Source organism: Epithele typhae, assembly GCF_022376455.1.
Source record: "Epithele typhae strain CBS 203.58 chromosome Unknown BXZ73scaffold_12, whole genome shotgun sequence".
In the NCBI taxonomy this organism is placed as follows: domain Eukaryota; kingdom Fungi; phylum Basidiomycota; class Agaricomycetes; order Polyporales; family Epitheliaceae; genus Epithele; species Epithele typhae.
This window is the reverse complement of record NW_025954203.1, coordinates 407898-420709: the sequence shown is the minus strand read 5'-3', so window position 1 is coordinate 420709 and position 12812 is coordinate 407898. Positions and strand designations below refer to the sequence as shown.

The 12812-nt window shown below is 59.5% G+C and overlaps 5 protein-coding genes across 5 annotated transcripts; 3 read left to right on the top strand and 2 right to left on the bottom strand.

Annotated features, from left to right (window-relative positions):
- Positions 1-570: 570 nt before the first annotated feature.
- BXZ73DRAFT_99552 (glycosyl hydrolase family 61-domain-containing protein) lies at positions 571-2110 on the top strand (the record flags this gene model as incomplete). Its single annotated transcript, XM_048028041.1, has 7 exons — positions 571-645; positions 727-891; positions 1001-1053; positions 1109-1605; positions 1724-1827; positions 1891-2032; positions 2088-2110. The coding sequence occupies 7 exons, from the start codon at positions 571-573 to the stop codon at positions 2108-2110; spliced, it is 1059 nt and encodes a 352-aa protein (XP_047879851.1).
- Positions 2111-3108: 998 nt separating this feature from the next.
- On the bottom strand, positions 3109-4987 carry BXZ73DRAFT_89025 (hexose transporter; the record flags this gene model as incomplete). Its single annotated transcript, XM_048025145.1, has 6 exons — positions 3109-3227; positions 3301-3531; positions 3596-4435; positions 4491-4670; positions 4726-4778; positions 4842-4987. 6 exons carry the CDS (start codon positions 4985-4987, stop codon positions 3109-3111), a joined length of 1569 nt encoding a protein of 522 aa, XP_047879850.1.
- A 1631-nt stretch (positions 4988-6618) lies between these two features.
- BXZ73DRAFT_89024 (ubiquitin) lies at positions 6619-7104 on the top strand (the record flags this gene model as incomplete). Its single annotated transcript, XM_048025144.1, has 5 exons — positions 6619-6636; positions 6695-6712; positions 6781-6810; positions 6874-6956; positions 7017-7104. The coding sequence occupies 5 exons, from the start codon at positions 6619-6621 to the stop codon at positions 7102-7104; spliced, it is 237 nt and encodes a 78-aa protein (XP_047879849.1).
- Positions 7105-8120: 1016 nt separating this feature from the next.
- Positions 8121-9307, top strand: BXZ73DRAFT_12149 (heterokaryon incompatibility protein-domain-containing protein; the record flags this gene model as incomplete). Its single annotated transcript, XM_048017460.1, has 2 exons — positions 8121-8240; positions 8678-9307. Coding segments are annotated over 2 exons (750 nt in total), but the record flags the coding sequence as incomplete, so codon positions are not given.
- Positions 9308-10499: 1192 nt separating this feature from the next.
- BXZ73DRAFT_89022 (FMN-dependent alpha-hydroxy acid dehydrogenase) lies at positions 10500-12188 on the bottom strand (the record flags this gene model as incomplete). Its single annotated transcript, XM_048025143.1, has 7 exons — positions 10500-10666; positions 10734-10910; positions 10966-11020; positions 11075-11504; positions 11551-11762; positions 11833-11957; positions 12020-12188. 7 exons carry the CDS (start codon positions 12186-12188, stop codon positions 10500-10502), a joined length of 1335 nt encoding a protein of 444 aa, XP_047879847.1.
- Positions 12189-12812: the final 624 nt, after the last annotated feature.

Genomic DNA, 12812 nt, shown 5'->3' with positions numbered 1-12812 from the left:
ATGCGTTATTGCCTCACCCAGCCGACGTCGTCCCGACCACACCTCCGGCCGACATTCCGTTCAATTGGAGCGGATCGCGGACGCAATGAGGCCGTCACGTTGTCATGTCAGTATGTCCGTTCCATCACTCCTCCGCGGCCGACTTGTCCAACGATCTCACTGTAACAGTGCTCGAACCACCACGAGGATGGATCAGGGTATGAGTGATTTGCGCCCCGTCGAGGCGTGCAGTTGGTTCAACGATACGCGAGCGGGTCAGCCGTGCGGCGAACGCGCTCACGTGAGCAACCCCGGATCGAAGACACGGAAATCCTCGGATATACCGTGCGAGAATCCCCCGCACGCGCGAGCGCCCGTTCGTCCTCTTCTCCTCGACAGCCGAGCCGAGGGTCTAAGTCGTCCTCGACGCGTCATCCGCCCACGAGCCCCCTTCTGTGCCTGGACGGGGACGACCACCGTGCGCAGGCCGTGACCTTGACTCGCAGAAAATCCGGGTCGAAACCCCGCGGGGGCCAATCGCGGGGCAGGGACGCGTCGATTGAGTCCCCGGTGTCGGCGTTGGAATGCTGAATGTCGGCCGTGTCCCGTGCACAGCGCGGCGGCCGTGCGTCGTATGTCGTGCGCACAAGGAAGCGCAAACACAGGGTCAGTCCTTGATCATGACGAATTTCGCCAGCCAGCGCGGGCCAGAGGGAGTATAAAGCCGTCCGCGGGAGGCCGACATAGATCCAGCAAGCCCTCGAGCTCCACTCCTCATCGCCACCCGCCTCTCCCGCCATGTTCGCGTTCACCGCACTCGTCGCCCTCGCCTCCGCGGCGCTCCCGCAGGTCTTCGCCCACGGCGGTGTCCTCTCGTACAAGATCGGCGGAACGACCTACCAGGGCTGGGCGGTGCGTCGCGCCCCTTCCTTCTCTGTGCCGCGACCCCACTCTTCCTCCGGGGAGGACGCGCGTCTCGCGCTTCCGCTCCACTGAGCTTGAGTGCTCACTTCCTCCACAGCCCTACAACTCCCCCACAGGCCAGACCAGCATTCAGCGGCCATGGTCCAGCTAGTACGTCCCCTTCTCTCTCTCTCTCTCGTTCCAATGCTCACCCTCCGCGCCCCAGCAACCCCATCATGGACGCGACGGACTCCACGCTCGCGTGCAACGACGACGGCAAGTCCGGCGCGCTCCAGCTCACCGCGACCGCCGTCGCCGGCCAGCCGATCACCGCGTACTGGAACCAGGTCTGGCCGCACCCGTACGGGCCGATGCTCACCTACCTCGCGCAGTGCCCGGGGAGCACGTGCACGGGCGTCGACGCGAGCACGCTCTCCTGGTTCAAGATCGACCAGTCCGGGCTCATCTCGGGCACGGTCGGGAACGGCTACTGGGGCTCGGGCAAGATGATCGACCAGAACTCGACGTGGACGACGACGATCCCGGCGAGCGTCCCGAGCGGGAACTACCTCATCCGGTTCGAGACGATCGCGCTGCACTCGCTCCCCGCGCAGCTGTACCCGGAGTGCGCGCAGCTGACGATCACCGGTGGAGGGAGCCGCCAGCCGACCGCGAGCGAGCTCGTCAAGTTCCCGGGCGGGTACTCGAACTCGGACCCTGGCCGTGAGTACTTGAGTGCCCGTGCTTGTTTGACGGCGGGAAGCGGGAGGGGGGCGGCGATCCCCCTGCGCGTTATCGCCATCGTCGTCGTTGCGCGCGCTGACCCGACGTGCGCCCGCAGTGAACGTCGACCTGTACTCGAACGCGGCGCTCACGAACACGAACTACATAATCCCCGGTCCTCCCCTCTACGGCTCCAGCGCCACCACCACCTCCGCCGGTTCTGTGCGTATCCCCCGCCTCCGTTCCTCCTGGGTAGCTGACTGACGGGAAAACACCACCGTCTAGACCACCACCGTTAAGACCACCACCGCACCTGCGACCACCACCACCGCTGCGGGCACCGTTGCGCACTACGGCCAGTGCGGCGGTATCGGCTACACCGGTGCCACCGGCTGCGTCGCACCCTACACCTGCACCGTCCTCAACGGTACGCGCCCTCAGTGTCGGCTCGTCGCGCACAGACCGCTGACCCGTCCGCGCAGACTACTTCTCCCAGTGCACGTAAACTTTTATCTGATCCTGATGATTCACACGGTTCCGTGGACGCATAGACTGCACGACCGGGGGCGGCGGAGGGAGGGAAAAGACGTCGGCGCGCGGGTGAAGTCGGTCGGGGGGAGCGTCGCGGTCAGCGTCTTCTTCTGGCTCGTCTTCTCGCGCAAGGTCTCGATCGTACACGTGTACTAACGCTCTTCTGTTCTCGCAATAATACGTATTCTTCCGCCTTCCATCTGCGTTAGCACCCGGCGAGCCGTCAAGCGTTCAAGCGTGTTGTCTGCCTACATTGTGCGATGACGTCTATTGGCGCGGTCACGTGTGTCATTATGTCGCGCCTGTGGCTGCAATATCGCCTCTTTCAGCTCTCCTACATGTCGGCAGTTTGCTCCACCAAAAAACTCTCCTACGGATACTTACGACAGGGGCGAGGCCATAGCGAGTGAAAGGCGCCGCAATCGCCGCTTTCGCTTGGCGTGGGTCTCCTGGGGTGCACAGGTACGGCGGTGGGTCTCGTTCCGATCGACCCTGGATCCCCCTTTACCATGTCCTTATCCACGTAGACTCTAGAGGTCGATTCGCAACAGGGTCAGCAAAGGTCGATGCTCTCGCCGACGACACCCGCTCCTAAAGCTAAAGTCCAGTGCCTCCGTATAAGTTCGCGCTCTATGCGGAGGGTGATACTAATATGCATCGAGACGACTACTTAGTAACTTCGACGCACGCGGCTGCCAGGTCGCCAGGCCGCAGGCGGCGCGCGAGAGCTCGCGGCTAGCCGCGGGCAGCTCTCTGCCAGAGTGTCGCCAGCATTAATTCACAAACAGCGATCGTGAGCCGCAGTAGTGCTGCGCTGAGTTTCACGCTTCATTCACCGAGCGCGCGAGGAAGTGGGGACGGACGAGCAAGGGAGGGGAAGTTCTGGTAATACAAGGGCGCGGACGGGCGCGCGTAGTAGAGGTGTACATGATAGGTCGTGGGCACGCGTATGTCGTCGCGGTGCTGCCGTCATCAGCGGTCCTCCATGTGGACCACGCTCTCCTTCTCGCTTCCCGCGCCCGCGCCCGTCTCGACGACGTCCTGCTCGATGCGCTTCTGCTGCTCCTGTTGCACCTTGTCGCCCTCGAACACTGTCCGCGCGGCGAGCAAACGCGTCAGATCCCCTTCGCCGCCGCATGCAGGAAGAGCAGAGGGAGTACGCACGGAACGCGAGCTCCTCGAGCGTGCGCCCGGAGGTCTCGGGGAAGAGGAACCAGACGAAGACGACCTCGAAGAGGAGGAAGACGCAGTAGGAGATGTAGTACTTCCAGCCCGCGTTGTTGATCCCGATCGGGTTCACGAACTGGTTGAAGAAGCCGGCCGCGCGGCCCCACCACTGGAAGACGGCGATGCCCTTCGCGCGCGCGTGGAAGGGGAAGAGCTCGACGAGGTACGCTGCAACGCAAGCCCGCGGCGTCAGCGCTCGCGAAGACGAGAGAGAACGAGGGCGCGGACGCACTGTACGTGAGCGCGTTGTAGCAGATATTGTACGCGGGCGAGTAGAGGAAGATGAAGGCGATGACCGCGCGCGACGCCGCATCGCTGTTCGTGCGCGCGTACTGCGCGCTCGCGATCGTCCACCCGGTGAAGATGAGCAGCAGCGCGAGCGTGCCGGCGAGGTAGCCCGTGCGGCGGCGCATCTTGGGCACGGTGAGCGCGAGCCCGGTCGCGTTCACGAAGCCCCAGGAGGTCATCGCGAGGTTGATCAGGTTCTTCGTCCGGTCGTCCGTCACCCCGACGTTGTCCAGGATCCGCGCCAGGAAGTAGGACGTCAGCCCATTCCCGCTCCACTGCGTCGCGAGCCCGAGGAAGGAGCCGATGAGGAGGCGCTTGCGCATCCCGGGGGCGCGTACGATCTCGCGCCAGGAGCCCTTGGCCTGCTCTTTCTCGAGCTCGAGCGTCGTCTCGATCTCGGCGAACTCGAGCCGGACGAACTCGGAGGAGGCGTCGCCCTCGGCGTGGTACTTGACAAGGATCGCGAACGCCTCACTGGTTCGGCCCTGGGAGACCAGCCAACGCGGGGACTCGGGGAGGAATGCGATGAAGGTGAGCTGGAGGAGGGAGGGGACGACTTGCAGGAGGGAGGGTATGCGCCAGCCCCAGCTGGTGGGCATGTGGAACGTGCCGAGCGTGACACCCGCGGCGACGATCGCGCCGATGAACCAGGAGGCGTTGAAGAGCGAGCCCATGCGCGCGCGTTCTTTGGGGTGAGCGAGCTCGCCGATCATGGAAGAGGCGGCGATGATGGCAAATGGGATTCCGAAGCCCAGTAGGAAGCGCGCAATGACGAACATCGCAACTGCAAGCATTCAGTCTGAGAGGGCAATGTGCGTGAGAGGAAGCGCAGTACTGACAGTCCTGTGAGGCGGCTTGTAGAGCTGCACCAATGACCATGATGATACTACCAAAGATGATGGACCATCTTCGTCCGAACCGATCCGCGACCATGGGCACGAAAGGGAGCGAGCAGATGGATCCGAGCGAGTAGAGTGCAGAGAGGAGGCCGAGAATGGTGGATCTGGGATGGTGGAAGACTGCGGGACACACTATGAACACGGAAACACAGATGGCGCAAATCAATGCACGTACACGCATCCCATGTGGGCACAGCCTGCAGCCCATTCATCATGGATGAGTCGTAGCTTTCCGCAGGAATTACTCGTTCAGCCTTCAGATGATCTGCGAATTCAAATTAATGTGCTCACCCGCTAGTCATTTCGATCCCAATGCACGTCGGGAACATGATGAGGTAGAGCATACGCAGATTCCGCTTCTTGTACCACGGAACCTGGTCTTGGCTCACCAAGTTTGAGAGCGCAGAATCGCCTCCAGGAGCTACACCAACGGCCATGGTGTCCTTGCAAAGTTGCGTAGAACCTAGAGTGGAACGGGGGGTGCCTGAGGAGAGGATCGCGAGGACAGGACGTCGTGCCGTGCTGCCCCCTGCGGGCATATATACCGGCTTGAACTCTCTCCCCTCCACATCGTCACGAGAGTGCGGCCACAGGCGGGCACCCGACATGGCTTCCTCCAGATTGTGGGGACGGACGGAGCTAACGCTGATCCAGAGAAACTCCGGATACGCGGCTTGGCAGGGATGTTCTATCGACACCCGTGCCGCATTGGCGTTAGTCACCGGCCACGAAATGATAAGCGCACCGATGTTGAATGGGCATGCGCACTAACGGCGGGTGCAAGGCGGTCGACGGGAGCCGGGCACTGGCACGGGCTATGGCCTCTCACGGGGTGTTACAGCATGTTCGGGCCGGAACCGTTGCGTTTTGCGCAGTCATTGGAGGGCTTGGAAGGCGGGCGGAGAATCGTCGGAGTGCAAGCATTGGCGAAGAGGAAAGGTTGGTGGTCCCGTTCAGGTGCTGTACTAGAGAGGTCCGACTGTTCAGAAGATCGATCTTGGCATCGAGAAAATCTAGCCTGTCGCTTCCCCGCACTCGAAGGCTGATGGTCCCTGAGGTCTGATGTTGCCCCAACCTGGGATCTGGGGAACTTGAACGACTGCATAAGCGATCATGGACACAAAACCTTGTGAAAGTCTCGTACTCACCGCGGAAAACCGGAGGAACCATGTCGGAGCGGTTAGTTTATTTTGGTATCGGCCGCCTGAGATGCCGCAGTGCCTTCGACCTCAAGTTCAATCCTGGCGAAGTAGGATCCGCGGCGCGCTCGGACACGCACACCCGCTGCAGGAGCTGCCGGACCCGATATCGTGTCGTCATCGCATATCTATCAAGAATAGCTTTGCGAAAATCGCCTTTCAAACATACTAAGTAGAATAGCGGTTGCCTTTTCACTTCACGGGGCGAGTCTACATAGCAATTTATAGGGTCACTGGACAATTGTGTACTTATAATAGCGCACATACCAGCGTTGGAGGCCTAAACGCACACGAGAAAGCCTGCGGGCGTCGGTGTTGAATTCTCCGATGCCGCGTGTTCGACGTGTAGCTGCGAGCAGATACCATTGAGTTGTCGGACGCTGTGAAGGGGATGAAAATTTCGCTCGGACCGACTAGCAGTCTCCGTTTGGTTCGTAGTGGCTTACCTAGCTAGAAGCATACAAAGCTAAAGGAAGTTGTTCCAAGAACCTGCATCATCGGATCGAGCTTGTATCAGCCTGAAATCGACTACTGACAGTAACTGAATGGTCCATGCGGTGAGCGTATTCGTGCTACAAAATCGATAGAAGTTGTCCAGGAGGCTATAGGCGAGGGTTTGGGGAGGTCATAGCATGGCATGTGAGGGTACAAAGCTGAGGTGCCTCAGCGACGGCGCTCACGCGAGCTGCCGGCATTGCCAAAGCAGGCGGGCCGCGGACCCGTCTTGAGGCGCTTGCGCGCGCGTCGTCCTTGGCCTCCGCCATCCCATCCTCCGCCTCCCAACTGCTCCCCCTCCGCCTCCTCCTAACCTCTTCTCGTTCACCCACACGTCCAACCGTTCTCGGCCACCCCCAACACATTTGCCCAAGATGATGATCAAAGTCAAGGTACGCTCACCATGTCTTCCCTGCGTTTGTGGCTCACCCTAACACACCTTTCCCAAAGACCCTTACCGGCAAGGAGGTACGCAGATCGCAGTTTGACAGCAACGAGGCATTTCTGTTTGACCCTCCATGCAATACCTCTGTTAGATCGAGCTCGATATCGACCCTGACGATCTGGTATGCTTGCCCGCCACCCACTGTCGCCCATAGCTCACTGCATGCGCCTGTCTCTTTTCACAGATATCTCGTATCAAGGAGAAGGTTGAGGAGCAGTCTGGTGTCCCGCCACCGCAGCAGCGTCTCATTTTCTCGGGCAGACAAATGTGGGTTCTGTGCTCCGGCGCTGGGACGTCGTGTGTTGACCGGCTGCCGTCCTTCTCTAGGGCCGACGACAAGGCCGTCAAGGACTTCAACATCTCTGCCGGCGCGGTCCTTCACTTGGTCCTGGCTCTCCGTGGTGGCTCGTGCTAGACGTCTCGTCTCCCCGGCATAATTGTACATCAAGTGGCGGGTGGTGTGGTCGGGACGGAATGGCAGAAGTCAGAAAGGTGTATCCCGCAGTACGTTGTATCCATGCTAGAGCTTCAGAACTCCTTCCCTCCTACTCTCCCGCTTGTCGGCTCGCTGCGATGTATTCTCGTCTGTTGCCGGGGACTTCGATGGACATCTGAGAACGTGGTCATCGCCACTCGAAACCATTGAAGCAACATCGCAGAGTAGACGTCAGCTGCTATGTCGTCTTCCTTGAGCGTCATTTGACCCAACCGCGGGCGAGATCCCCGGGGTTGTCGTGCGTAGTCGGACGTGTTCATGGCCGGGGTGCATTTTCAGAGCAGACACACCGCGCGTATTGTGTATCTGAGGCACAGTGACTGGGTCAGTGATTTATGACTCGAGGACATCAGCGTTGCTCAAAATCTTACACGCGTCGCGAAGAGAAGAAGCCTAACGTGCACTGTTCACATAGCATCCTTACGGGCGTTCGATTCAACTTGGAAAAAGTTCTATACTTACTGGTTCTATCCCAAGCTCGAACAGGTGGAGGGGATAGAGCGCGTGAGGGGAGGGGACGACTTCCGGCGGAGCGGTCGACCGGAGCGCGGTGTCGGGAATTAAATGCTTCGAAACCACACGGACACCAACGTGCCAGCCGTGCGGCATGGAACCTTCGCGATGCTGCCGTTTTCCTTGCGCGCGTCCGTGCCCCGCACTAGTCAGCTCTGTCGTTGACTCCCCTGGTCCCGTCTCCCACCTCGACCCTTGAGCTCTTACTCCGGATCCGTCCCCTCCATCACAGCATCGCCGAAATTCATCGCTCTTAACGCTTCTCTTGGTCATTACACGATCTCCTTGCCGACCTCCGGGACACGATCCTCTCAGCAAAGTCGACGTCCTCGGGCGCCCGATTGTGCCGTTTGTACATCCTCGTGAGTCTTACATCCGTCGTCGTCTCGTGCTTCGTCTCAACAACGCTGCCTCAGAGAATCATGTGGCTGCTAGGGACTGCCCGCGCCAACCTCGTTTTCTTCCCTCGTCCTGAGGATGTTCCGAAGCCCGGATACGCCATCTTGTCGCACACTTGGGGCCCCAAAGAAGACACCTTCCAGGTGGTTCACAGGTTGAATGAAGATGCAAACCAAGCGACACCTCCAAGCACTCTCGAGGCCCGCATTTCCGAAGAGGTTTCACGACAGGTCCGAGCACGCGAGATAGATCATCAACTTGCACTCGCCGAAGAGAAAGCCGCGCGGCAGAAGCTCGAACGCCAAGTGCAGGATCTTATGAGTCCAATCGGAGCGAATGGGTTCCCTCAAGCGAGCACGCATCGTCCACAAGGATCCGGTATGTGCAGCCAAGATATGTCCCGACTCAGTACTAGTGTCTGACTTGTGCATTCACTGCGCTTCTAGGATTGCAGAAGTATCTACTCCCGTTCGTCGCTCGAAGCAAGCACCACATCGTCAACCAGTCAGAGCAGGAATACTTCACATCGAAAGTTCAGCTATCCGAACCCACTCCCGTCGTCCCCGATGCCTCTCCCCAGCAGTTTATCCCGCCAGTTACCATCCTCTCCTCACCCCCATGGTTCAACCCTCGCGACAAACTATCCCATAAAGTTCGCGCGTTTCTCGAAGAGGCGGAGAAGTTTGGGTACAAGTTCGCCTGGGTGGACACCTGCTGCATCGACAAGACGAGCAGTGCCGAACTGTCTGAGGCCATCAACTCAATGTTCCAATACTACTTCCATTCCTCCATTTGCTGCGTCTATCTCAGTGATGTCTCACGCTACTACGGCGGAGTGGATTTTCAAAGGAGCAAATGGCATCGTCGTGGATGGACACTTCAGGAGCTTCTCGCGTCACCTGTGGTGTTCTTTTTCTCTGAGCAGTGGGAAATTATCGGCACCAAGAGCGAGCTTGCTAAAGTCTTGCAAGAAGCAACCGGGGTTCCGGTCGCCGTTCTACGCTTCGAGACTGACATCCAACACATGTCCATCGCCGAGCGGTTGTCTTGGGCGTCGGGAAGGGAGACAACCAGGCCCGAAGACATCGCGTACTGTCTGTTCGGGATTTTTGGGATAAGCATGCCGACCCTCTACGGTGAGGGCGGTGAGAAGGCGTTCTATCGGTTTCTGGAAGAAATCATGAAGACGTCCCACGATGCCTCCGTCTTTCTTGTCGGACCGCACAGAATCTATATCGGCTGGAGAGAACTACAGGAACAACTCTTAGTCTCGAAACTTACAGATCCTGCCAGCGACCTTCTTCCCCTATCACCTCAAGGATACGACCCACACAGCCTTAAGCTCAGATTCGAGGGCAATGCCGGATACGAGAACACAGAGTTAGGGCGCCGCCAGCGCAAAGAAACGGTGCGTGTCTAGGCTGTATATTTCCGCATGATAGTCCTTGACGATTGTATCGCAGAATGTCCTACGCTACCCAAAATTCAACATAACCCCTGATGGATTGATGCTTTCGGCGCCGGTGTTAGAGGTCCCACTGGAACAAAGTCGGCACACCTTGCTCGTCGATCTCTTCTGCAGTCACTCCGACTCCCGCTATCCATGCTACTTGCGGATTGAAGCCAACTCACAGGGGATGTATTCTCACATTGGCCCAATTCTATCTTTTTTAGGACCTCATCCCGCCGATCTTGAATGGAAAATGGCTGAAGTATGTATTCAAACACGGCATTCACGTCCCCTAATCAGTAGCAGTCTTGCGCATGGGGACCATGAACTTTTCACGCTGCAACGTTTCTGCGCTGAACGACTATCCTCGTCAAGCGTCCCATTCCATCTCTATTTTGCAAGTCTCTTACGGTCTTTAATCCCGTTCACGTACAAAAGCCACATCGAGAGTCCTTCTATGCTCAGATGGCCGCACGTCGAGGGCATTGTGCTGTTCTTCAGCGCCCCTCCCGGCCACGACGGCAGTCTGTGCATCCACTTAGGCACTTGCAACCACAGTACTGATTCACCGTCAACTCCACGGACGCATTACGCCGCCTTGCTGGACTCAATGTCGTTCTCCGACCATTTGTATTGGTTCCAGTGCGAGAACTACCACATCGAGATGGACGGGTCGTGGCCGAAGACGCTCCGGCATCAAATGGCGGGAAAGACGGTGGAGGCGACGTTCGTCGCGCCGAGCACGCTGGCCGCTCACGACGACAACATGCTCGAGGTGACGTTCCGGGTGTTCTAGTGCGGAACGAGGGAGGTCGGCGGAGCGGCGGAGGCGGAGGCCCCCGCTCAGAGAGCGGAGGACACTGCGACAGTCATAGGACACTTGTACACCACGCATCACCGGATGTATCCCCGTACACAAGTCACGTCGCTCGAAAGAAAGAGGCCCGTGTGCCTAACCAACCTTGATCGTCACCTCGCCCGCCTTCCCGCAGATGTCCGCGACAGACTTGTGCCCCGCGAGCCCGAGCGAGAGCTCGAACTCGGCGAGGATCGTCTTGATCACTGCCTCAACACCCTCCTGCCCGGCGATCGCGAGCCCGTACGCGTACGTCCGACCAACTGCAGCACGGGGGAAGCCGTCCTCAGCACTCGCTGCGGTGGGAGGTGGAGGGGAGATGGGACTCACGCAAGACGGCCTGCGCGCCGAGCGCGATCGCGCGGAGCATGTCTGCGCCGGAGCGGATGCCGCCGTCCATGAGGACGGCGAACTTGTTCGACGCCTGCGCGGACTTGACTATGGGCGACTGCATGATGCGCTCGAGCGCGTAGAGGGAGGAGATCGAGCCGTCGATCTGACGGCCGCCTGGGAGGACGGATCGGTCGTGATACGCACGAAAGGGAAGAAGGCGGGGACGCACCGTGGTTCGAGACAATGATGCCGTCAATGCCCTCGTCGATCGCGATCTCCGCGTCCTACGCGAGGAGAGGTGGGTGTGTGCGCGAGACGTGGACGCAAGGAGCACGCACCTCGGGACTCAGGATCCCCTTCACCACCAGCGGCCCCTCCCAGTGCTTGCGCAGGAAGCGCACGTCCTGCCAGGTCCTGAACGTCCCGTTCACCGCCTCGCTCCCCCATGCCGCCGCGAGCCGCATCATCTCCTTGATGTGCGCGTCGCCAGACGCGACGAGCTTGTCGATCTCGGCGGGGTCGTACGGGAACGGCAAAATCTCGCTCTCGTCGGTGTGTGGTGCAGCACCGGCACCGTGGAGCTCCATGAACTTGGGATCCGAGAGCGCGATCTGGATCCCGAGTCCGTGCGCGAAGGGGAGGTAGCCGGAGTCGAGGTCGAGGTAGCGCCATCCGATGGCCATGGTGTCGACGGTGATGACGAGCGCGCTGTACCCCGACTGTTTCGTACGGGACAGGAGGGAGAGTGTAATGTCTTCGTTGAGCGGCCTGTGGAAGGTGAGGGTATGTACGCACGGGTGATACGGCGACGTACCAGTAGAGCTGGAACCATCGATGGGAACCAGGGCCATTGGCTTCCGCGACCTGCTCGAGCGAACGCGAGGCAGCGCCGCTGAGGACGAGGGGAATCCCGAGCGCACCCGCGGCACGCGCTGTCGCGCACTCGGCATCGGCATGCATCACGGTTTGACATCCGATGGGGGCGATGAGCAAAGGTGTGGCATAGGTGACGCCAAAGAGTGTTGTCTATTTCGTGGGCAGAAGCTCGCGTTGAGGAGGGGGCATCGCAGGAACCGGGCACGAAGAAGTGACATACACTGAGGTCGCGGTGGGTGACATCACGGAGCATGCGCGGCACGATCTGCCAGCGCGCGAACTCGTTTCGGTTCGCGCGGTAGGTCTCGCCCGTCCCCGCGTATCCGAAGACGAAGTTGAATGAGTCTGGCGCGTTTGGGGAGAACGATTGGACCGACGCGGAGGGATACGAGGACGGATGGGCGCACCTGGATAGTCCTTCAGCTTCTCTCTCGCTTTCTCCTCGAACTTTGAAGGGTCCACGGAACCCAGAAGTGGCCTCTTGCGCGTAGCAAGCAACTCGCGTGCGAATGCGGACCACTTTCCGGGCGCGGAGCCGTACGACTTCATGTCCTTCGTCGCTGCCGCCCCAGCCATGCTGAAACTAGTGTCGATGGCTGGGAGAGAGGGAGGATGCGCACCCTGACGATACGGGAATGATGGAGGCCGGAGGCGGGGCTCCGTATCTCTCTATTTGTGCTGGCCCCTGGGCATGTGGTGCTGGCGGTGAGAGTTGGTCACATGGACGTTGCGCATCAAGAGAAGATGTGAGGATATCCCAGCCGTCAAGGCCTGTGTCAATAAGTTTAAGTGCCGGCGCACAGAGAAAAGAAAGACATACGCGCGCCGACTCACCCGTCGTATGCCGACCCATGGTTATGCACGAGTTTGTCGTGTTCATGGTGTCGTTTACCAAGGAGGGAGAAGGGTTCGAAAAGAAAAATTTCCCCAGAAGTAGCGATGCGCAATTAGAGAAGGGTGGAAGCCGTGAGTAAAACGATGGGCTTTGCCTGGAAGTTGATGATAAGGAGGAGGAGGCAACGGTGAGACGAGCGGTTAGATTAGTAGATTATCTCTCCCTCTCTCCTGGGAAGATTACTAAGGGCCTGTTCGGTAACCCGAGAGCGGTCGTGTGCGACCGGTGTTTACTACCATAAAAGGCAGGAGGGCCCGCGCGCGGTATATGCGCAGTTTCCCGCGCTAGGCGTCAACGAAGATCGC